General features: G+C 40.2%; 1 protein-coding gene across 6 annotated transcripts in view; it reads left to right on the top strand.

Annotated features, from left to right (window-relative positions):
- Positions 1-26,715, top strand: part of tenm2a (teneurin transmembrane protein 2a) — a 207,608-nt gene that overhangs the window by 36,448 nt on the left and 144,445 nt on the right. For all 6 annotated transcript variants that reach the window (XM_067598778.1, XM_067598779.1, XM_067598777.1 and 3 more), the window contains one exon: positions 17,804-18,194. In XM_067598778.1, the coding sequence (XP_067454879.1) occupies positions 17,969-18,194 (226 nt within the window). In that variant the 5' untranslated portion in view covers positions 17,804-17,968. The remainder of the gene's footprint in view (positions 1-17,803; positions 18,195-26,715) is intronic.

The following is a 26,715-nucleotide window of genomic DNA, read 5'->3' as shown; positions in this document are numbered from 1 at the left end:
GTTTCTTTACATTGTGTTATAATTTGGATTGATGTGAGACTGGTCAGAGAGTGTCTGAGAGGGGGTAGTTAGGCTCAGCACTAACTGACATAGGGGACTCTTTCCTGGGCTCCGCTCTTGGGTTTGGAGGGTTTTGGAACGGAGGGTGTCTAGGCATTTAAGTTAATTAAAAAAATTGAGTGCTCCCTTTTGTTAATTATTTTGTTAATTATCAGTGGGTATCTACGTAATTCTGCTCTATATGCATTATTTGGTGTACGTGTAAAATTTATCTGCAGAATTCTGCATGTAAAGATGGAGGATGTTGGAGGAAGTTGGATGTTTGTCCTAATGGGTATAGCTATGATGACTGAGTGGACCCCATACTTCACTACCACACAGCGCAATGGGCAGGATCACACTATCAGATATTTTAAGCCAGATTTTAATTGGAATTCGAAAATTATGAAATAATCTCTTAATTACATTTAAGCTCTTCAAGCTTTTTCTTTTAATGCATTCACTGCAATGTTAAAACTCCCTGATACTGTTATGGTTATACCAAGGCAGGTATAACTCATACTATGTTCAATGATATGATTATTTATGGTAAACTGGTACTTGTTCTCCTGACATCTGACATCTGACATCATCTTTCTATTATGTCCAGCTGTTGCTGTAGTCCTTGTTCAGTAAGAAACATTAGAACAAGGTCATCAGCATAAAACAGAAACTTCATCTCTCTATCAGGAGGGGAGAGGCCAGGAACAGCACGTTGATCCAACTGATAGGAAAGTTCATTTATACGCACATTAAATAAAGTTGGACTTAAATTGCAACCCTGACAAACACCTATTCTCTGGGTGAAGAATTCAATTGTTTGTTTGTCTCCAGCACACCCATTTTCCAAACACATTGATTTAACCAGATCATACATTTTGCCTCCTATACCACAATGTAGGAGTCTGTAATAGAGCCCTTTCATATCAAATAGAGTTGAAAGCTTTCGTGAAATCAGTAAAACAAGTGAATATCTCACCACATTTTGTTTGGTACAGATGTTTTGTTAATTAAAGTGGTATATACATAGTCGGTGGTGCAGTGTTTTGGGAGGCAGCCAGTTTGATTTTTACTCGAGATGGAGTGTTCATCAAGGAAATCTAGTAATCTTTTATTTAGAATACTACGGAATAATTTACCTACACAACTGCTGGTACAGATGCCTCGGTAGTTACTAGTGTCTGATTTGTCCCCACTCTTATGAATGGGGGAAATGAGCCCTTTGCACCAGATGTCATGAAAACATCCTGACTGTAATATGATATTCAACAACTTCAACGCTGCCTCCTGCATCTCTGGGATGCTGCATTTGAGTATTTCATTTTCAATGCTGTCTGGACCAAAAGCTTTCCTTGGCCGGAGAGATTTTGTCTGTGTGGTCAATTCTTCCCAAGTAATTGGGGAATCAAGGGGGTTTTGATAGTCTTTAATTGTGTCTTCTAATGTTTGGAGTTTTTCTTTTATAATACATTGATCTGAATTAATTAGATTTATTGGTATGTCTTTGTACAGATTTTCAAAAAGTGCTCCCCAGATGTCACCATTTTGAATGGTAATGCTTGTGGTTGCTTTGTGTTGAAGTTGTTCCACATATTTTGATAATGTAATTCTCAATATCTTCTAGTTTCATGTTGGTATAATTTTGTTTTTTGTTCCTAATTGTATGTTTATATTAGCTTAAAATTTCCTTATACCTAAAGTGTAAGGCTGGGTTGTTTGGTTGGCGATGTTTTTCATTTGCTATTTTTCTCATGTCTTTTCTGATGGTCTCCCATTCTTGATTAAACCATTTGTCAAAATTTTGCCTTTTTGTAGCTTCCTTATGAAATAAAATATTGATTTCATCAATGGCCTTGTTCACACCATCTCTGGTAGGGACATCCTGATTTTTGTCATTCATCAGATCAGGTGAGCTCATGGCCATTATGAATCTGTCCCATCTGTAATTTATACAGCTTATTGGGTGCCATTTTTGTATCACACATTTGACCTGAGAGTTTAAAGAACACATTTATTTGGTTGTGGTCTGAAAGGGGGGGATTGCAGTGAATGCACTGATAGTGGCGGGGTCCATGCCAGTCTACATAGTCTACTACACTAGATCCAAGTGGTGAGGAGTATGTGAATCTCCCTAAAGAGTCCCTCTGAACCTACTGTTAACTATGTAAAGGCCTAAGGCCCAATAAAGACGCACTACCTCCCTGCCACTTTGATTTATTTCAGAGTCAAGGTTGTTCCAATGGGTGATGGTTGGGGTGGTAAACAGGGGAAACTGACCAAACACATGGTTATTGCCCTGTTGGTAGATGACACCAGGTTCAATTCCTGTTGGTCCATTCAGATCTCCAATTAGAATTACATTTCCCTGGGCTTGGAAATAGGCCATTTCTGAATGAAGAGTTTCAAAAATGTCTTCTTCAAAATAAGGAGAATCTACTGGGGGTATATAAATAGCGCAATATATTGATCCCCATCAGCCATGCCCAGGGTTTGATCTAACCTTAACCAAATATGTGATCTACCCTGTTTTACTGGTGAGATCTGACGGCAAAGATCTCCTTAATACCACACGAACATCCCCACCCCCACCCCCGATTTTCTGCCCTTGCGTATATTTTTTGAATTCTATAGAGGGCACCATGACTTCATTATATCCTGGAGGACAGTGAGTGAGCAGATCATTTTAACACCATGTCTCTGTCAACAGAATTATATCAACGTCTTTGATAGATTTCATGAATTCAGGGTTTCCACTTTTCAGCTCAAAGGTTGAGGAGTGGAGACCCTGAATATTCCTGCAACTTATATGAAATGAATACATTAAAAACAGTCAAAATGAACCTGTATAGTGAGACAAATATGAAAACACCTACAACTATCTATACATATACAATAATAAATAATAATATGACATAAATTCCATGGAGGCACGTACTATGTTCACTAGTACTACTACTGTTATAACTACTAGTATTGCTATTATAACTACTACATTTAACAATACATTTCCATGTTGTTCTTTTACTGAAACGGGAAGGTTTTCTGAGTATGTAAATCTTAGCTGAACAGAAGCCAGGTGCAAAGAGTGTGCAGCATCTCCCTGATGTTTCCCAGCTCAGAGGTGGCAGGGGGAGGGACTGTGGGACTCATGTGGATCTTAAAAATGTCTTCAAACCTCTGGTGGATCTTAAAAATGGCCTCTGATGCTATTGATTTCAAACATTTCATGCACTTGCAGAGTTATATTTTAAAGCTTCGTTTTGGCCTCGCTTTAGTGGCAGCCTACAGAACATTTTTCATCAACAGGGTTTTCTAAAGTGCCAGTGTAGGCGTGGGACAAAAAAGGCAACTTTCCCACCATCGCCCTTGCATATTATAATGTCTATTGCAATCATAACGGACAACATGAAAACACTGATTGCTAGTGTAGTTTCACTGGCAGCGGAAGCTATTATTAACAGCTGTAACTCAAAATTATTGTGCTGGACATTGCAGCCTAGCTGTTCTGGGGAAAAAAGATCACCTCTCTGCATGACCAGTATAGATTGAATTTCACATGGCACTGAGAAGGCTGTGTTCTCTCCTATCTCCCCACCAATTCTGTCCTAGACTATGTTTATCTCTTATCACTGCATCCTAATGGTTTAGTATGGTACTGTACAGGAGCTGTGAGGGATAAATCACCAGGGGTCTAGGTGCTGTGAGGCATGCACACCCAGAGGGCTCCTCTCTCCTCTGTGAATTTGCTGAAACCCCCTGGTTACCATGGAAACCTCTTTATCACCAGCAGTTATGGTGACATTGACCCAGAGCAAGGGCCGGGGCTAAGTGTGATGACCTCACGCCATTTGTTGCAGGGTGCCTTTCGATGACCTGTGTGGTGCTCTTCTGTTTCTGGAGGATATGTGCTCCATGAGACCACACGCAGAGGCATGAACACACACACACAAACACACACGCACATATCTGCAGCCTTGTCGTGTTTGTGTTCTTCCCTCTAGCACTCTATTGTGATATTGTCTGCTTGGGGTTGCATGCATGTGCAAGTGCGTGCACACTTGGAGCTAAGGGACAAGGTTTGAGGTAACATGTGCCTCTCATGATGGATGACCTTGGGGGAGCCATATCTCATCCGTTGCTCTTTGTGCTGCTCAGATCACAAGATATCAGCCGAGCTACGTTCCCGATGCTGCCACCAGTCCTCTAGATAACCTCTCAAATAGCCACACATTAATTGCCACGACACACCTCTCTCTGTCTCATCACTGCAAACACTATACACCTTGACAAGTCATTTATTCTTATTTTCAATTTTACAAACGTATTTTTCATAATATAAGTGAAACAAATCTGCCAATTGGATGTGATAGCTCATTTGTTTCTGTCATGCCAAAGTGGGACATTTGTTGAATTAAGACACAGCTTTGAAGGATTACATGTTGCATGACAGATTATGTAATATTTCTAAATATATCCCACCCATCAGGTAGATTGTTCAGGTCCTTATTTGTGGTGAGCACTTTTGGAGGACTGAATATGAAATTAAAGATTACTTTTGGATGAATAGTTTTTTATAGTCTTTATAATTAGTTTTCATAATTTCATCCTTACAGTGATGTGCATTTTCACATATTTTAAATTAAGCAACATTATGACTCATTGTACCCCAAAGTACAGCATGGAAACCAGTAAACTGCATGCTATATCTTGCTGATAAGCGACGTGTGCTATAATCTAGCCCAGTGTGGTGCGCTTTTAATTTAACTCCATCTGCTGCATTAATCCATTTCTCTCTATTGGGTAGCCATTAAGGATATGATTGGTTTATAAGGTATTTTTATGAGACGGTTTTGGCTTTTTTTCCAGCTCTACTGCAGAGTGGCCCTGCAAAAGCATTGCTGTCGTTCCCTCGTCTCCCCCTCTTACCCCTCATTTCATTTCTTCTGTGTGCCTTCCCAGCCACATCCTCTCTAATGAAGCTAAATCTAGCATGCTAAATGGGACCAGTCAGCTATGTCATTGGTGCTGGAGCGGCCATAGCTGTCTTCTATTGGCCCCCGAAGGCACAAACACCACTCCAAGACGATGAGTTGATGGCATTAGAAGTATTCACAGTACAGCAGGCACAAAACAATGTAGACCCAAGCAGGCAAGCACTTATCTGTGTTAGCTCTGAAATATCGGTGGCATGCATGCATCCAGAGACAGAGGCACCCATATGTGGGCTGGAGAGAACAGATAAAGTAACAGAGTCAAAATGTGTGTGTGAAAGTGCAACTGTAGCTGCAGTCAGGATCAGTACTGTACCAGAGATCAAGAGCAGAGAGACGTGCTCTGCAGGATACCAGCCCTTCGATTGCACCGCTCTCAGCTTCAAAGTTCTCAGCTTCAGGATTTTGTATAGAATCTAATGGCTTTGGAGTGTGAGTGCACACAGTAACACAAGTGGAAAAGCACCGTAATATAGGACCCTACATGACAATCCAAAAAGCACACACACTTATAGATACATGCACACGCTCACACACACAGTGTGTCAAATCTGCTACTGAAGTCCAATATATCCCTCACAAACCCATTAAAGGTGCTTCATACAACAGCCTCTCACAGAATACAGAGAGAGGGATAGTGAGAGCAGCACAGACTGAGAGAGAAACGCAGAGAGTAGGAGAGCCGTGTATTTGTCAGGTGCTCAAAGTTAAAACTAATTCTGGCAGGTAAAAGTGTGCGTTTTATGTACTTTTATGTGATTTTGAAAATAAAAATATACAGTTGTAACCCTTTTTTTGCTTAATAAGTTGTTTGCTTGGATACAATATTATTAAGAGTGGCTTTATTCTATTTGTAGAGGATTACAGAATAACACTGTTCTATCATTTCTAAGCTTATCTTAACTACCTGAAAACGAACTGATGCCGTACCGACCTTGCACAGCAATAGTCAAGCCACATGTTTTTGAACAGCATCAAATGAGAGCGTGTATGATACAGTTTACTGAATATGAGCATGCTCACACACACAAGACACTCACAGATAAATATTGTCACCGTTACATAGGTGTAAACAGTCACATAGTAATCATTGATTACCATTAGTGGTAACTTTTTTGTGGTAACTCAACATGTTACTTTGTTGATCCCCTAACTTTTCCTCTAACTCACTTATTCACAGAAACAGCTTGACAACTTCTTAATGGATTGGCACAAAACATGGTGCAGTTCCTAGACAATGTATTTGAATGATGATGCCCTGATGTTTTTTCTAGCACCATGAACATGGAGCAAAATATCTCAACAACCATTGGATGGATTGGCACAATATTCACATCCCATCAGGATAAATTAATCCACTTCAGTGTCATCTCGCGCCATCATAGGTTCAAACTTATATACTTTGGTTTATAACCAAATATTACATTCACATCAGCCTCCTCTAATTTGTGTGAAGTGGTAATTTGCAAATGATAGTATGCTAACATGCTGAACTAATATGGTAAACATACCTTCATTACATTTGTCAGTTTATTCACCTAGTTTATGGTCAGGTTAACACAAAACAGACATCTAGGACATATTTTGTTCATTCACGGAGTTAATATGTTGAAGGTTTGCTTACTAAAATCCATTCAGCTTTCATACGTCATCATGAGCAATTTCACATCTCTGAAGATTGTTGTTCCACAGACACAGATGAAGGATGGAAGAAAAAAAGTAGTCCCACTCAAGTTAAAAAATGAATCACTGCAGCTTGTTTTGACCTACATATATCTACCTGGGTTGAAGTAAGACACCCATATACGGCTGGCAATCTGGTCTCCTCGCCGCTCTGCCCCTATTTGACATTTCAGCCTGAGGAAATGACTCTTCTCTGGCATTTATTCACTGCTCCAGGGTTTTCAGAGCCCTATAGCTGCTGTCATTTACACTTTTTTAAAGTGTGTGTTAGTGCTACACTTTTCTGTATAGTTAAACAGTGACTGACTTTCCTCTAAAGAGACAGAATGGCAGTAAAAACGACTACAGTGTCCCTCAGTATTTCACTTCTGCATACAGCTATTGCATGACATGCACACACACACACCCAGACGATGCATGTTGTACAGTAAAAGCCAGCCAAAGCCCTCAGTGTGTCACCTCTGTCATAGTGTTAATTAGACAGTGTCACCGTCTGTCCCCAGTGACATTTATTGCACATTTGAATATTTTACCCAGACAGATGGTAAGAATGTCAAAGCGTGACACTGAGTTATTAAGCCTTAGCCCTCTCCCTCGGCGACAGAATGCAGGGCTTGTCAGCACTCGATTGTTTTAATAACTCACTGGCAGTACAGCAGCAAAGTTTGCCCTGACTCTCTGTGCTGCAGCTAGTTCCTAGGGCATAGGTGAAAGAGCCCACACACTCGCACACGCACATGGTAGCACACACACAAACACATACCAGCATGGGCGCAATATCGCTGAATGAAGATGTGCAGGAATTCCCTCACTGAATAAAAGAACAGGTAGCATGCCTCTGCGACCCCTTCACTGACATTATCCATCTGCAGACTTCCATATGCCTTTCTATATGGCATATGACCTTCACCATCTTGTCAGACACATATCACAGCATGGATGTGCTCCATAACCTTAGAATATGATCCCACAATGTCACACTACAATCAGATCATTCTCACTTACTTTCACATACTGTACAAAGGACTCATGGTATTGCAGACATCCAGCCTGCTCATATTCTTCCACAAACACAATAAAGGAAATACATCTCTTTCAAAGAAACATTATGGTTTGTACACACTGTTCATTATAACTTTCAAACATAGTATCTGTGTAGAAGACACTATGTTCTCTCACCTTGAGAAAAGCTATTGAGAAGTTAAAGTATGTATTGTGATAAAGTTGACTTGCTACAAACTTGTTAAAGTCATCAAAGTGCATGAACACAACAGCAATTATTAAAAAAAAAAAAAAAAAAAAAAAAGGTGTAAGCTCTCCTCCCCTAACAAGTGAAACAACACCAACATGGGAGAATCAGAGAGATTTCAGAGGTGAATCTGGCCTTGTTGGCATGGTGCATACTCGTAGCAGCAGGGGCAGGGAAACCTGCTTAAATGAAGTTCTGCTGGCAGGTGTTCGGTTGGATCCTTATCATCTGATGATCAAACAATGGCAGATTGTGTGGCAGAAGCTGTGGCAACAATCCCTGTTGCAGAAGACTTATACTAAGGTGCAGTAGAGTGAGGTAAATGTCAGTTGGGTAGCATATTAAACTGTCTATTAGGCTATTAATAGACATCATTCAGGCCAAACAAATTCACAACTTTCAAGTGCTTGCACTTGTTCACACTGGCACTGTGCTGGACATTGCCTAAATCTTGGTTATTTATTATTGTTGTACATGGTTGGATTATCTGCATTTTTCTATCACATAAAAAAGCAAAGTATCTTAAAGGCTGTCTCATTTAGAGACAGCGCAGTAAACCTGGTAAGTGTGTGAAAGTAGCCAGAAAATAAACTGAGCCCACTTGTCAACATTATTACATGCTACGTTTGGTAAACGGACTCGCTGTTACTTAAAGATTGCAGTGTAAAATTAGCATTAACAACTGAGCGAATGCAATTTCAGCGCTGAATTTTTGCATTATTCATTTGCCATATTGGGGAGAAACAGAATGAAATTGTGATTAAAATTGTGTGAAGAACACAGGGAGAATAAAAAAGAAGTCTGAAGTATGCCTGTCACAACCGTGGCATCTGTCTAAAAAGGGCCAGGGTTTTGTGGAGAATTCAAGTGAGCTATAAATTGTGAGATGATTCTTGCATTTTTACAGAACCTGTTATGGATGTGAAGGCCCTTTAATGCAGATAAATACTGGACAAATATTGATCTGTTGGCGGTTTATTTTTGCCGGCACACTGTAACAAGCCTGTAGCCCCCAGAAGTGGAATCCTGGCATTCACTGTTAGCGTGTAAAAATTCTCTTCCTCTGTTGTTTTTGCAACTGTATGAGTCTATAATATAAGCCTTTTTTTTTTGGTTATTCTGATTATATCCTCATCGCTGTCAGTGTGTCTTATTCCCACAGCTCATTCTCATCTTGTCCGTCATTTCTCCCGTGAGTTTTTGAGCTTTGTGTAATTACCCAGTTTGTTTGCACCTTGGCTCTAACCTGTCTTGTCACAGCCAGCTTGTGTTCACAGGAAGCATGTGTGTGTGCACGAGGGTTTGTATGCGCCAATCAGTCTTTAGCAAATATGGGTGTGACAGGCAAGAGCATGCAACAGTGCAAGTGTGTTTCTCAGCACATGTGTGCGTCACCCCGAGCCCACTCTGGCAGACACGGAGAGACAGAGAGAGGGACCTTGTCGTCTCTAATCCCTTTGTTTTGAGTCAGATTAGAGCTTTGCGAGGCGTTTGCGAGGCCTGCAGAATGTGGATTTAAGGATTAGTCTAATAAACAGAGGCTCTGTGGCACTCTGCAGCCCAGTGTGGAGATTACGCAGCACAGAGAGCAAGGAAAAGAGAGGGGTGGATTGCCCCTGTACCCACACCCCCACTCTTCATTTCCACCCTGACAAATGAGAGGATGAGAGGAGAAGAGACATAGAGGAGAAAATGGAAGGTGGATGAGTTCTCTTCACAGTTTCTGATCAGTGTAGCAACTTTCATCCATCTCCTCCCCTGCAAGGACTATAACTCTGATTCACATATGCAAGCCTTGAGATGCGTGACTCTTATGACCTCAACGAAATTTCATAATTATTGCCATTCATGGCAGGCTGATCACAAGGGATGTTCACTCATTCAGATAGAATGTTCAGCAATGCACAAATAATGCATTCAACAAGTATTCAATATTAACTGAGAAGTCTCAATGGAAAACAGCTATTAGTCCCTTGAAAAGCTCCTCAACATTTTCTAAAGCATACAATACTGTTGTAGACTGCTCAATGTCATTTTAGTTTCGCTTCATTTCAGTACAGTATGGAAATCAAGTTGCAGAGACTTGAAACTTGATAGAATGAGGTTCAAAGTTCAGAGTATATTTTATATTATTTCCGTAAGTGACCTTATTGTTGTGTGGCAGTGCAGATGAAAGGCAGCCTCATTTGTAAAGTCTACCGCTGACTGATGATGTCTTCACGTGCTAATGAGAGGCTCCAAAATCTCAGATATGAGAGCTTGCTGCACAACAGCATGGCATTCAAAAACCAACTTGTTGGAAATTCAAATGCAAATGACACATTAACCACTGACATCATGAAATTATCATGTGAATTTGACGTCTTCTTGGATGTCAGAGGCAGCATTACTCTTGTTGCAATGTGCTATTATGATGGTGGATTGTACAAAAATAACTGTAGTGTATCAATATCACAACAGTGTCAATGACAGGGGGAAAAAAACGTGCCAATTTATACAAATACAAATAGTGACACAACCAGTGAATACCACAACCGATCACACTTAATAAGCAAGCGATTTTTGCTATTTGGCTCAAAGAGGTGTTGGAGGTAATGGGGCGAGGTGTGTGGGAGAGAGAGTGATGAAATGTTTCCTGTCCTGCACGCCCCTCAGCTGTTGGCTCACAGATCATCTTGGATCCAAAATGGGCCGCAGTTTCCAGTTGAACTGGAGCCAGTCCCAGCCATCATTTTACCTTGTGTGCATGTGTGTGTGTGTGTGTGTGTGTGTGTGTGTGTGTGTGTGTGTGTGTAAGTAGTTTTTTTTTTTTTTTTTTTTCTGTGCATGTGTGTCTTTGTGTGTGTGCGTGCACTTTCAACATGCCAACCGAGATCGAAGACATGATTAATGACTCTTCATGGTGTGGAGCCTCTCAGTCAGATCCCCGTCCAAAGCACATACAAGGCAGGCTTGTGTGTGTGTATGTGTGTGAGACAGAGAGAAAGAGAGAGGTCATGGCTCACTTATAGATGTGGATTCATACAGGAATATTTATATATGCTAATATATGTGACTATGACTTTCTGTACACACATACACACACTTCTATCACACTGCAGGAAGTAATCAGGATGCCCGGCCCTGACACTAAAGCTCCCGCTAGCCTTTTCTCTAGACACACACGCACACACATTTTTTATGCAGCTTAAATTTGTTATTCATACAGTGCAATTGAAAATATGTTGTACATAATCAGATATTTGTTGAAAAAGCTATTAATTACTATACATCCTTAATACTAATTATGTTCACTGTGCACCCTCTGAAAAGATTGCACTGTTGAAAACAACAAATTAAACATCAGGATAATAAGGATTTGCACTAAAGATATAATGTCAAGTGTAAGCTGCTCTTAGGGGAAATATGAACATGTAATTGGATGCTTTGATAAACTGTATGTGTAATATTTTAATCTTAACGATATTCAAACCTTGAGTAAGACGCTCTTTCTAGAAACAAGATTCATGCACCTTTTTTGTCGATGTGCAATTAAATACAAGCTTCATACAACAATTTGCTTTTCCTCTTTATTCTCTCGCAACCTCTCTGTACTCCTCTCTCTCCCCATCTACTCTTTTGTTGCTCTCAGTCACTCTGTGTCTTCCGCTCTTTGTCTTTGTGAACAAACTGTGTAAACAACTTAATTTGAGCAGCAGCACAAAAACAGCAGAAAATTGAAGCCAAATGCTTTTATAGCCACAGTTTTGTCTTTTGTGATAACAGGGCCTTGTGTTTTGAATAGCCCATTTTTTTGCTATTCAAATTCCTTTCAAATTAAAAAAGAAAGAAAGAAAAAGACACCAACTTCATCTCATGTTGACAAAGAGTGTTGGAAGAGTGGATGAATTTTCTGATGGAGAGGCTCCATGCTGAGTTTTATCAGGCTTTTAGCTGCCAATCCTGTTGGATGATTGTTGCTTTTGGTTTGGTTACAATTGAATTAAATGAGCCAGGTGATGGCTGCTTTACAGACTTATAATCTGACAGTAAGATAAGATAAGATAAGATAAGATAAGATAAGATAAGATAAGATAAGATAAGATGCTTAAAGAGATACAGTAAGGGTAAGGGTGAGTAAGGGTCTCAATACAATACATTCAATATTTCAACTTATTACATAATTGTCATTTCTTCAAGAAATCAAATTTCATGATTTGAACCTTTTTGAGTTGCCAATCATAAGTACTGTATAGTCACATAATGTTGTCATCAAAGGAAATGTTGCATGCCCACCCACACAAACATATACATACTTATCACACACACAGACAAACACACACGACAAGATAAAGACGAAATAAAGACAAAACACAGGGTTCCTTGAAATTTATGGATGCTGGGTGATTTTGCGGCTCCACTCAATCTACAGAGTTTCATAAACTAAACTCTATATCTTGTGAAATTGTTGCTTTCCTCTGACATTGTCCTTTCAATACTCAAGTAGTATTTCATGAATGTTTTCCTTTTTTGAAGTGTAGGTGCTTCTTCATTTTCCGATTTTGCAATATTAGCTTCTTATAAACTACTGACAATAAAGAATTTGCCATCCAGTTGGATGTCTTATTTTCCCAACATTTTGAAGGAGACAAATCATTGGTTCTTGAAATCCATCTTCCAATGTTCTTCCAAATCTTTCTAATTTTCTTACAATACCTGAGGACATGTATGAGGAAGTCACTCTGCGTGCCATGTTTTAAACATCTATTTGAGGAGCTGGTGTCAAATTTATGAATTCCATCTCTACTATAGTATATATTCTTGTCATTAATTTATACTGAATTAGATGTAAATTTTCATTAGTGGTAATTTTATATGTGAGTTATAAACATCCCTTCCATTTTTCTATTTATTTATGTATTTATTTATTTACTTTTTGCTTCTACCATGCCAAGATCTGTATTCCATTTCTTATATATGTTTTCTTCATTCTTCATTGAATTCAGCTTGGTAAGAATATTGCATACAGCACCTATACTAATTATCTCTTTTTATCCCTTTTATTTAGAATAGAAATTGCAAATTCTTAAAAAATCTATGTTTTTTAGTTTATATTTATTCTTTAGTTCCTGCAATGAAAGTTCTGAGTTATGGTTTATAATATACGATAATTTCTGAATTCCACAGTTTATCCAGAATTCCCAGTGTAGTTGAATACTTATTGATGGGTTATTCAAAATTTGTATATGTTTTGGGATTTGTATTTCTTGACCTAGTTTTTTTTTCATTTTTTAACAAGCATTTAATGTACCATTAATATTTACTGGGGTTTTTTTTGTTTGTTTGTTTGTTTTTTGTTCTTTTTGCTTGGAGAAAAGATCTAGCACTAAACTATTAGGCTATAACTGATTTTCAATATCTACACATGGTTCCTCATTTGTATTGCTAATTCTATGACCAGTATAAATCATTTGAGCTGTGTTGTGATAAAACTCTAAATTGGGAAGGTTTAGGCCTCCCTCCTCTCAGGGATAATGCAATAATTTTCTCCTTAATCTGTGAGCTTTGTTAGACCAAATAAACAAAAAAAGAAGTGAGTTCACATATTTCAAAACAAACTTTGGTGGGGGTAATAGATATAATTATTTCTAAATAAAACATTAAATTAATCTCCATATCAGACCACCTGTCAATGTCTTGCTTAAGGTTTTTAATTAAGAAGAAAATCTTTACACAGCTTTAACTTATCTGCACTAATATAGCAACCCAGGTGTTTAATATTCCTTGTTTGCACTTTAAATTGTTAGCTTTGAAAATTAATAATATTTAATCATAATTTCAATAACATATGAAATGGAAGTATACAGAATGTATATTTCAGTTACCTGCTCTGATATTGACAACTGGAAACTGTGCAAGCTTTGTTGTATAGTTTAGTCAAGAGTATATAAGTCAGGATAGTTTGTAGCTCATACAGACGGTGTACATGCCCTGCTTGTGCACCACCCTCATTGGCTGCATTAAGAGTCATCTGGACAGGAAGCCTCCTGCAGTGTGATGGCCCTATAACAGCATCTATAGCACTCACACACCACCTTCATGCTTATTTGATAAATGAGAGCAGTGGCTGGATGGAATCTTTGCAGCTAATTGTCTTTGGGTATCTAGCCAATGTACATGTAACCATTACAAATGCAGTGAAATAATATGCACAGCAGAGCCAGGTCGACTGTGATCGGCGTGTTCCCACAGAGGGTTGTTTCTGCAGCATTTCTTCAGGCAGATTTGAGGCATGATGCAACAAAGCACAAAATACCTGCAGGCAATTTCAAACCATAAATGTACTAATGCACCAACTGCTGAAATATTGCTTTCAGTGGCCTGTTGTTTTGGCAATATTTTTGTTTCACTTTGTGTGGACTGACTGAATTTGCCACCTCAGCAAGAATTTGACATGTTTTGGGGGGGGGGTGCATGGTTTGTTTACAATTTTAATCTGTATATATCTTGTTGTGACAGAATGTGTCAGATGTGTCTGGTTTTTGACACATTAAAAAGCTAGTCTGCTCATTTTCCATGTGTGAGAAACAGTCTTGGAGCACGTGATAGGGTAAAAAACTGTCTCTTAAAATAGCTGCATCTGTATTTAAAGCCTTGTCTGTGTCAAAACAGTTTATATTGCCTCCTTCTTTTCTTTGATATTTGGATTCTGTTCTTGAAGGGGTTCATCTTGTTTGAGGCTTGCTAATCCATTGATATCATTAGCTTCCTATTAACTGGGTGTGATTTCTAGTTACAGTGGATTTACATTGTGTCACTTTCCATATTTCTCTTCCCAAGCTCTTATTTTCAGAGAAAAGGCCATTATCTGTACCAAACTTCACCTCTGTAATTTCCAAAATGAATTCTCCACCCTCCCTGTCGTCTTCCAATTACATTTCTCATTCTGCCTGGATTTCATGGTCACTTCACGGTCACACGCATGTCTCTTTTCTCCTTCATCTAACCACCCTTTCTTGTCTGTCAAGGAAACGCAGCTACAAGCAGGCTCATGCAGCTGTTTGCACAGTTTTGTGTGTCTGTTTGTCTGTCTACTGAGTCTGTCTGGGTGTTTGCATATAAATATGCATGTATCTGTGTGCCTGACTGGTAGCATACCATGAAATTACGGTATGTGACTAGTCGGAATGACAATAAGTCATTATACTTCTGATAAATGAGATAATCTGCTTCAGTGTGATGATCAGGGGAGGTTGGGCCGCTGTCACCGGAGTAATTAACAAGCAAAAGTTTTGGTGTGTGTGTGTGTGTACAAAGGTGTGTGCTTCAGCGACCTTGAGGAAAACACCTGTGTGGGTGGAATGTGATTGATATGCGTTCCAGATCTCGTGATTGACCCCCTCGTCTGTCTCAGCTTTATCCATCTATCTCTCATTCTGTGTCCTTTCTCCTCCTTCTCATGTGACAGCTACACACACGCACACAGAGCACACAACTGTGTTTCCGTCACTTCAGAGGACATTACATTGACTTACATTCACTTCCTGGAAATTTACCCTAACCATAACCACTTCTTGTCTAACCGTAACCCTGATTCTAACCATAACCTCACCCTAACCTAACCCTAACTTTAAACAAAGTCTTCAGCCTAAAATGTAATGAATTATGGGAGGCAAGTCCCCATATGTGACTGTAAACAGATTTAAGTCCCCTGGTACACATATTAACTGTGTATCAATACACTTGGGGGATATATATAAAATATATAATATTATGAGGGGGGTACTGTAACTATTTTTTGTTGAACATCAACCAGGTGTGTAACTTCTTGTTGTGTATCTTCTTGTCATGTTGCTAGGCAGCCAGCACTACAGGTGGAGAAGCTGCACAGAAGTATTGGGGTGGGCGGATAAACAGTTAAAGCATTTGACTCTCCCATAACACCAAAAAAGTGTCCTTCTTTTATTTCTGCTTGTGTAGGGATTAAACAATCGAGATAACATTTGTTAATCTGTCAATTTAGAGGTGCTATTAGAGCTATTGTTTACTTTGAAGGTAGCTGGGCTAGTTGCCTTGAATTAGATTGAAGCACCTGCTTCAGTTTTCTAATCACTTCCTAGCACCAGCTCTGTACTTACCAGACATGAGAGTGGTATTGATATTCTCGTCAAACTTTAAAGCCAATAAACAAATTTCCCAAAATTGTGAACATCTTTAACATAATCATAATCATATCCCTAACCTCTATCATATGTATTCAGCACACACTCATGCACACACAGCTGCACACACTCACAAAGCCTTGTTTGCCCATTGTTTGCATAATGCCAGTCACAATGTCCCCGCATTTTCTGAGCCAGTATCCCTCTCTATTTCCTCACCCTCCATTCAAGGTACAAACACATTAAGGTTGAACTCCTAATAGCCTGTGTGATGGATGCCGAAGCGTAATGAGCTCTTTATGAGACTTAATACCTACTGTTAATCAATGGACATAGCAGGGCACTTTTCAATACTACCTTCTAAGCATTTTAAAATGAGCCCTCATTGAATAGATTGACTCACATTCTGTATCATTCTCTCTCTTTCTCTCCCTTCTCATTCTTCCTCCACCCCAGCGTGCAATTAGTTACATCGCATATTCTGAATCAAATGACGCCTGTTCTGTAGAAATGCTGCTATCGCCTGCTCTGATATTGATAAATACTGTCCAAACTGAGAGATATTTTGATGAAAATGCAATGCTACGCATTAATGCAGTGGGTGGACTAGACTTTCCTTGGCCTCAAGCAATAGAAACATGGATGACCTATTTATTACCATAAATATCCCATACAGGCAGCTGCTGGAAGCGTTCCTGTCAATTACTGCTGGTTGTTGTATTGTTGTACTTTGATCTTTAGCTGCTAATGTAATGCGTTGCTCAAGGCCGCTGCACTAGTATCATGCTGTATTAGCATCATAATCATGTATAATCTGCATCCACAAGTATAAGATATGAATAGATTAAAAGTGGGCTGGTTGTGATGTAATAGATATGGACAGATCCGGCGTTAGTACAGAGGAAGTGTCTTGATGTACATCATCATGTTACATGTCTTGTTACAAGCTGTGTCAAGTTCAGGTAACACTATTGTCTCATTGCAGGTGCATACTGTATATGTGCATTTGAGTGTGTGTGTTTCTGGTGTTTGTGATATTCTGTGTGTGTGTGTGTGTGTGTGTGTATCTGCATCTGGGTGTGTTTGATTATCCCTTACAGCCTCTAAGGGAGCAGGATTCATTCTCACTCTGATAATGAGGGAGAGACTGGCAATGCCCTCAAGTCATTTTTCCTCTTCTTCCATCCTTCCTGTTGCATCCGGCTGCTTTTCGTTCTTTCTCACCCTTTACCTTTTTCCAATCTAGATAATCTGCGTCTCTTTTCCCATCATTGTTGTTTCTCTCTGCTTTCCGCCCACTTTTGTTTCTTTATTCTCTGCCCCTCCTTGTCATCATTGGTTATTTATGTGTCTGTAATCATGTGTTGCTGACATCAGTTTAGGATGACTGGACCATGTTTAAGTCACTCTTTGTTTTTATGTCATAGATTTAAATGCTGGCTGACTATTTTTCATCAGCCTGGTCGATGGTTGACTACTTCTGTGGACCACAGCGCTGCCAGCTCTGTTTCTCCCTACAATAGCCTTACTTATCCTGCATCAATACTCCAATGTGTCGTATATTTGCCTGGCTGCTCAAATGTCCATGCGCCACGCTCCCCCTTACCGAGTCACAGCAGTGCAATTGTTAATTCTATACCAACCTTTTGCTGTCTTTTCTACTCCTTCCATCTCTCCCTCGCTCTATCTCTATTTTCCAGGTGACTGAAGTGAAGACTGACATTACGGAGGCCCACTAGGAGGCCCCTCCATCTCCCCCCACCACCACCACCTCCTCTTCCTCCTCCTCCTCTACTCCCTGCTTCCATCTCTTCTCCCTTCATCCTCACCCACCCCACCCCCCACCCCCACCCCTCATCACCAGCATGGATCTGAAGGACCGTAGGCACCGCTCCCTGACCAGGGGTCGCTGCTCCAAAGACTCCCAGTACAACACCTCCACCCTGGACACAGATGAATGCCGTGTGCCTACCCAGAAGTCCTACAGCTCCAGCGAGACGCTCAAGGCCTTCGACCACGAGCAAAGGCTGCACTATGGCGGCTGTGTGACTGACCTGGTTCACCACGAGGCTGATGAGTACTCAAGGCAAGGTAGGTTTGTGGACCAATATGTCTCTTTCAAAAGCATTCTTACACAGTAGTTTGAGGCTCGATCCGTACAGTGCTGGACTGGAGACATTACATGAAAAATCAAGTCAATTTTATGACTTCAGTTAATTTTAGCTCATTCATATAGGAAATTAGACATAATGAAAAGTTGTTTCTGCAGGCTTCTCAATAAAGGAGCTCATGAGATGTCATATGATCCCAGGGTCATGAAAGACTTTCTTAATGTAGCAGATAATGAAAGCTGGCAACTGCAGCTAAAAAGCAGAAGGATGTAGCAATTACTTGTCAAAATTGTACCAATTATTTCTGATCTCAGTGCTGTTCCAATAGCTATGGTAAGTCATTTTCCTGTCCAGCACATACAGTATGATGGAGCCCAGCTTGGTTCTAAACACTTCCAGTTGCATTATATGATCCCTAAACATTTGCCATCACACATTCAACAGTCACATTGTTGCACATATAAAAGTTTCCCAGCTGTATGCTACTTTTAGCCACTGCATGTTTCTTGCAAGGCCACTGTGGCAACCTGTTAAGTAATCAGTTGACGTAAATGCTGCACTTTGCAGCAGAGGACCAAAGTAGACCTTTAGCACTGGCAAGCTTGTCATAATGAACTTCTGTATCCCCTGGCGAGCAAGTCAGCCGATAGGCCGATAGGTCATCTCCAAAGGGGTGGGCCTGCTCTCATAGGCATGTCTTTAAACTGTGTGTATGTCTGTGAATGTGTGTGTATGCACATGTGTTTATTGCAGAGGGACATGAAACAGGCGTTATTGATCCCTGGCTAGTGAAAGGAGTGAGACTCTGTGGGATTGATCTGTGCTAAGCTCTGTTTTCTCTGCATGGACACAGGCAGGAGAGGAAGAGAGCTCTGAGCAATACAACACAACAGTGCAGAAAAGAGTAAATATCCCCCCTTAAAAATAGAAAACTATATATGGATAGCCCCTGATTGTATTATCAAGGTTTTCAAATGGAAAATTGTAGCTTGAAAAAGTAGACCCACTGTCAGGGTTACATGTCTGACTGTGCATGGTTTCAAGTAATCTAAGAAATGGATCAATCTCACAGTAGTTTAAAGCATAAAAATCATGTGAAATGGCACACATACACAGAAGATTTTTTTTTTTTCAAAGAAAAGAATACACCAGAACAGAATACTTTGCTCCACGGAGGCAAAAGTAACAATGGAAAATGGCAGATTGATTGGCGGGATGCATGAAAGAGTGGAAATCAGTGGTGTGTGCTGTCCGGACACACTCCACTGCTGCACTGAGCTGACCTCACACCAGACGATAGTTGGTCGATACCACAGTCCTCTCAGCCTATCAGCTCCCTCTAAAGCCCAGTGCCACAGATGCATCGTGGGAAGTGTGGCCACAGGAGACCAACAGTGTTGCAGCACCATATGGACTGTGACACCACGGGAGGAGGAGTAGTGCTGGAAGGAGGGAGACAGAAAAGGAGTTAGAGTGAGAACGACGGAGCAAGAGAAGCAGCAGATGAATAGAGTTTTCTTCATCTTTCAAACAGATATTTTTATAGCTGGTACATGAGAGAATGAGCAACTGAAACAATGTGTCAATTGTCTTTAACAGTTTGTGGTTAAGAGGCAAGATGGTGCGGGTAGACAAAAATCTTTTTTTTCCTTCACCACCACCAGTAACTACTAAAATGGGGGCATAGAGGAGACTGAATTCAGATAGTACCCTTGTTGTTTTGTTGAATATCTAACAAATGCTTTGAAGGGGAGGTTGGATATTTGAACTGACCTGGAATGTTAGTTATTCATGCACTGATAGGGCCACAATAGAAAATGTGATTAACTTTGATTAAATTATAATGATGTTGTTCTTTTGGTTGGGCAAGCCATCATGGCGTTCCTGTTTCTTGCTGAGAAGTTTTGAGGTCATCCGTAGCTATTCTCAGACTGCAATTGGTTATGTGTAGCACAACCAATTTACAGTTCTGTGGTGTGTTAATGCATATTGACTTCCCTTTACAGCTATCATTAGATTCGTGTGTGAGACAAAAAAGGTGTGAGTCATGCTCAGGATCTACTGGAGCACCCAGTGAGCATTTGCACTCTCACACACACACACAATCATACAAACTATTGAATACTAGTCTTGAGCACCCTACTGACTCACCTACACTAGCTGGAGAAAAGTTTATATTCTACCTATATTTATCTTGATGATTTTAACTGCTATCCTAACACACGCAAACACTGCTTAGGCACAGATGTAATTTCAGAGAAAATAATTTGCATTGAGTTATGCAGCGCAAATTATTAGCAGTACAGCAGATGTCCTCAGGATGTGTCCTGAGCCAAATCAAAGGTTTTGGGATTTTTGGAGCAAAACTGCATCATGACTCACTTTTCTTGGATTATCAATAATGTTTTTCATTGCACAAACATGTAGATGCCAGTTTTTGCAATCATGTTACAGCTCTAACAAAAGTTTCTCACTGGACTCACTATAAGTACTACAGTTGTGTTATACTGTAGCTGCACTGCTGTAGTTACTTTCCAAAATAACTCACTTACTGCACATCATTATGCATGAAAATCATCACTGGAATTTCAGTGTTTCTTGAAGCATAAGTTCAACTTAAAAAAGGAACATCATCTCCCTTTGGAACCGTATTTGGAGTGTGTTTGGGGTACAGTATATTTGTGTTTAGTGACTCTATGCCTCCCGGGCAAGAAATATTTTCTCTGGATTTACCTCCTGGGCTATTAGGAAACTGTTTGCTGCTTTAAAAGGAGGTGAGATGAACTGATGTTATTGGCCTTTATTTAGGTCTGCCCCAAGCCTACTTGCTGATAATGTATTCCTCCTATATCCAGTGTATTCATCCTGCTGCAGCCCCTTTTCCACATTTTGGCGTGTTGTACCAGGATAACTTTTAACATGCTGTAAATAGACTGCAGGAAAAAAATGGTCCACTGAGAAGAATTGATAAGAAAGTACTGTTGTACTATACAATATATCGTTGTTAGATGTTAGAGTGTCTACTTCAATGTATGAAACTATATCGGGCACTATTTCAGAACATAAAAATTCTTTTTCTTTTCAGTTCATTTTCAGTTTTTGAACTCTAGGTTTCCCAAACGGCTTTGATAAAGCAGGTTCAGTTGTGTATTTCAATTCACTCCTCCTTGCTTTTCATTGGATCTCAACTCCACTGTTACCCCATTACACACTTATTAGCTAGTCTGCTCGGATATGCACAGCCAAATAACACATTCTTTCCTCGCCATAACATGCAGCAGTCTGGAAAGCTCATTATGAGTGTTCGCTATTTAACACTACAAAGCAACATATTTGAGAACATCAGTGATTCCAACAAGGTACAAGCCTCATTCACATATAACCAGAAATATCAGGGACACGTTTGTTTGCTTTATTTTACATACAAATTTGGAACTAGTTTCAGTTTCCTTTCATGTTTTGCAGAGAGTTAGTATGGGGTGAATTTGCGCAGATAACTGCTGAACAGATAATCCCATGACACAAATACAAATATGACAAATGTGTTTACTCTAATATGCCACTTTGAGCAGTGAACAAAAGCGAACTACCCCGCCAGCTCTCCTACTGCAGTCTCTTTTTGTTTGTCTGCTGTCTTTCACCTTTCTGTCTCTCTGATCTTTCAACCCATACGCTACATCTCCTGGTCTCTCTCCCAGCCTTTCTCTGTAGCTCCTATTCAGCACATCCCAGGGGTGTGTCGTCCCTGCTGGTCCACCTCTAGACAGCAGGTATTATCACAGCCACTGCAGTCTCTAGAAGCTTTGGCCTTTCCTTTTAGAAGGATCTAAATGAGCCCTTCTACATTCTTCTCTGCTGCTTTGCCCCTAGGGCTGGAAACCACACAGAGAATCCACCACCCACCTGCCTGCTTCACTGCCTGGACAACACTCAACATCATCTACTATCCCTACTTATTGTATCTCTATCTCTCTCTGAGAGTCTGCCTTCCCATCTATCACTTTTTTCTCACTTTCTTTTATGTCCTCTTTTGCTCTTCTGTCACACCTTTCATGCCTCATTCTCTCTTTTTTCCATTTTTCTCACCCTTGCTGTTCCTGTATTGTTGCTTTCATGGTCATATTTGTTATGTTGAGGCCCTCTCTTAGGCTTTGAGAAGCAGCACACTGTGTGTGTCTTTGTGTTCAAGTTCAAGCAGGGTTTGACCGCTATCTGAGCTCTATAGCCTTGACTTCTTTACTGACACACCAACATGTGCATGTATGTGCTCCTCTTATCAGAATGATCCCATTCAAACCTGTGAGCTACCTGTCATTATATGTATGCAGCCAGCTCTAAGCTACCTAAGAGCTGGCTGCATACATATAATGACCATGTTTACCTCATTCTGCATTCCCTTTTCTCCACCAACTTTGATGTGACAAATGACTACTGTAGCCAAGGACAGCTTTATCCAAAAACTCTGCCAAAGTCTGCCACTCGCATCCTGGCATGATTGCCTCCACTGCCAGTATTCAAGACCGAATGGCAAGGAAAATGCACTGCTGGGTGGAAGGAGGAGGTTTTGTGCTAACGAAGCATCCACTGCTTCTTCTGTCCCTCTGTTATTTGGAGAGAAAAGACCCCCCCCAGTTTCTGAACAAACAGCAACAGCAGCTGCCTCTCATAGTGTGTCCACTTCAGTGAGAGTCAGGGACTAACCCTTACTCTCAAGAAAGACCAGCCTGCTTTTTGACAGTGTTTACAGAAACCTCCACGACAGGATGAGAGGAAGCTGCTTGACAAGGATATAACTGTGATTTATCAAGTCCTTGACCACTTCTTAGCAAGAGGGATGTGTTTATGGTCTGCAAACTACTGGATCTTTGCAGACTTCTGTTCAGGAGTACATTTCTCTGCCACCACCTCATAGTACAACTATGTTCACGGGTGAGGCACTAGTGAGGGTTCATGGACGACTTTTACTGCTTGGGGCACCAGCACAGTGGTGGGTTGAATTAGGGGAATAGAGCGCACCTGCCATGTGTTTGGCCTCCTGGTGAAGCTTATTGCTTGCAGCGGCTGGTGACACAGCACATGTCTGTTTGTAGCTCTCCACAGGCCAAGAGCATGATTAACAGAGAAAAGGACTGCAGTGCATAGAAAATTGGACTTTCAAATTAGGAGTAAACAAGTGCAAAAATCCATAGACATAAAATAAAATACAGATTGTTTGTATGCTTCTTTGTGTGTATGCATGAACACATGCTGGTGTGTGTCTGTGCATTCCATTGGTTTACAATCAACCTGGACTGCTGATGATCAAAGAGAGAACAAAGCAGCTGCATGCTATTAAAAATAAATGGCGGTGAGATTAAATACAATCCCTCCCCTCTTCCTCCGATCCCTCTTTATCTTTGTCTTCTCCCTGGCATTCTGCGACTCTGCCAGCTGCTGACACTCAAAAGCATCCCGTAGCTGCAGCAATAGAGCAGAGGAGTCACTGAAGAATATCCCGGAGCTGACTCCATTCCTCCAATCCACAACACACTCCAACTCACCCCATCCCCATGTTTGCTCCTTTATAGACCCGAAACTGCTCATGTGGGTTTGCATGTGTGGCCCTTATACATTCAAGGAGGTCTTCAAATGGAGACTTAACTCAAAGTAACATCTGGTCCCACATTTGGCACTCATAGACACACACTCAGGATACTGTACATGTCAAAAGGGCAGAGTTTACAGACTCACATCAGCTCTTTTCCTTGCAACACAGATGTGTCTGTATGAAGTGCTAGTCTGTGTATGTTTGTGAATGAGAAAGAGTGATTAATAGTTGTTTTGGGACTATGTTGAATGATTGGCACTAAGTACAAGTCTATGAGAACCTGATGTACCCTTGGGATTCACTCACCACTCAACCCAGAGTACACCTCAGCTTAGTTTGTCAAATTCAGTCTGTGCTATGAAAGTGAGAGTGCTAGCTTTTAGCACTGACACTGGCACAGGTGCATGTGCACATTCATGCAAACACTGGGTAACAAATGAGACAAATAATAGGGAGAGGCCAGGGAAATGCACGTTGAAGTTGCCAGCTATTTAGCACCGATGCTGGCTCTTATTCATGTGCACGCATACACAAACACACACACACAAATATAGGGTAACAAACAAAACAATTAAGTGACAGCGTCCAGGGAAATGCATGCTGACATCTGCAATTTTCTTAGAGTAAAAATCATTTATCAGACAATGTTGTGTGGGTTTTGTGAGAGTTGAGTTAATCTATGTTTACTATGTAATGACCCTCTTTGACTCTGCTTTGGCAGCTTTTGATAAATGAGGCAGATTGTAAATGTCACTGTTATCAAGTGTTTTTCTTTCTTTCTCAGCCGAGTCACTTGCTTCCTAGGCTGTAATTAAACATGTTCCCCAGCCACAGGCTTTGACTGTGCGTGTATGTGTTTGTGTGTGTGCTAATGTATGCCATTCTTATGCATGAGTCTGTTTTGATGCTAGTTCCGTCCTTGCTTTAGTCACAAAAATGATACTGTAATGCCGATGATTTGCTTTCCAGTTGATGTTGCTGCATGTGTAAATTCAAAACTTTAATCAGTGTGGGATTATCATGCAGATGAATACACAAAATCAAGAATGCTATAGATTCAGAGAAAGGTGCTTCAGACAGGGTAGGCAGAAGATGGATGAATTCCATATGTAACTGATAGTAAACAGTGGGGTGCTTTGATATATAAAAATAACAGATGAGACGGAGGTTAAGAGTGGCTTACTCCACCAAAAGAGTATATTATCATGCTTATAAAAGGGCCACTAACCACAAATATCAGTTGTTTTTTAAAAACATGTTGTCAGTTTAACCTATGATTAGGCTCGTTTTTCTAGTGAGGGTAAGAGCTGACTCTTATTTGCCAGCTGTTGCCATAGTTACCTGCAATTTAATATACCTTGTGCAGTGAGTTAGATTGGTGGTTAAATAGTCAACCAAGATTTAGATGTGCCTTAATGGACATCTGCTAGCCATGCAACTGAGTTTTTTTTTTGTTGTGGTTGATTTTGTTTGTGTCAGTACACCATGACATCATTGTGGGGTAACAGGTGCAACAGAGCACACTTCTGACCACATCCAAGACATGAAAGTTTTAAGTAGAATTATTTTTATCATCATTATTATTTTTATTTTTTTTTAGAGAACTTATTGTTCTCTCTTATTGTCTAAAAAATAGATAATCCTGGTAAAAGATGGTGCAGTCTATTTGTTTGCTTAGGCCCACATTTGTGAGACATGATCATTAGCATAATCAACACCCCTAAAATTGCCATATAAGGCTCCATGTTCCACTCCAAAATATGAATCCAGGTGATGTTACACTATCAGCTGCAATACAAGATGATAGCGGACACAGAGCTGCAGAGAGACACAGAGGCAACTGTTGGAATGAGAAAAGTTTCTAACAATTACTGAAATGTAGAAGCTGCTGCGCCAAATATGGCCATAAAAATGATAAAATCTAAAAAAAACCTTTCAGTTAATTGGCGGCCATGATGATGATAATATGGTGAACAGAATATTATATTTAAACTCCTCCAAATTAATTCAGATTAGGGCATTGTAATTGTAAGTCAAACAAATGTTTCTCCCCTGAGAAGAAAGGCAGAGATGATCTGTTCATGACTCATACGACAGGTCTGGACCACTCATAAATTTAATTCGTACCTAAGAGAAAATTCTAAGACAAGAACAATGATGAATTCCACAAATTTCTTGTGCATCTTAATAATAAATCTGTTTGTACAAGTGGTTCTTGCATGAGGCCCAGTGTGTGCATACATGCCCTCTTAACGTCACGCTCTAATAACCTTCTAACCTACTAAAGAGATACAGCATATCCATATTCATATATTCTATATAGTATTCCTGGATGAATACTGCAAAAGATCCACACACAATTTGTGTATTTATTCATAGATGGGGGTTTACCCACTCTCTGCCTCTCAATAGTGAATGTGTGTTGCTTCCATACCATGTGCCTGTACAAATCTACACATGCATTACAAATATTTAATGATATGTTATATTAACTCTCCAACATTCCTGAAAAACCTTCAATTTTACTTTTTACTCAATAGATGTCAATTGAGTATAAGCAACAATGATGCAGTCTAGTCAACTTTGACCTCCTGTTCATGGATGGGAGGTGTTTCACTGCTTAGTGTTACACATCTCAGAGACAAGACCTCCTCCAGAGTGCATGGTGTAGTGTCATGTCCTGTCATGTCCTGTCCAACCCAGACTTCTATCCTCTGGGCAGGGGTAGAACTAGCCCAGGGATGGATAACATCTGTCACACCTATTTTAGGTCTCCTCATTAGGAGGTGTTAGGCCCCCCATGGCTCAGGCGGGTGCCAAAAGAACGGATGTCATCTGGGAGGTGTGGGATGTGTTTGACCATGACACTCCTATTTGGGTATATCTGTAAGGTTGTTACTGTGCTGCTAATGGT

Source organism: Thunnus thynnus, chromosome 9, assembly GCF_963924715.1.
Source record: "Thunnus thynnus chromosome 9, fThuThy2.1, whole genome shotgun sequence".
In the NCBI taxonomy this organism is placed as follows: domain Eukaryota; kingdom Metazoa; phylum Chordata; class Actinopteri; order Scombriformes; family Scombridae; genus Thunnus; species Thunnus thynnus.
This window is presented reverse-complemented; position numbering and strand designations above follow the sequence as displayed.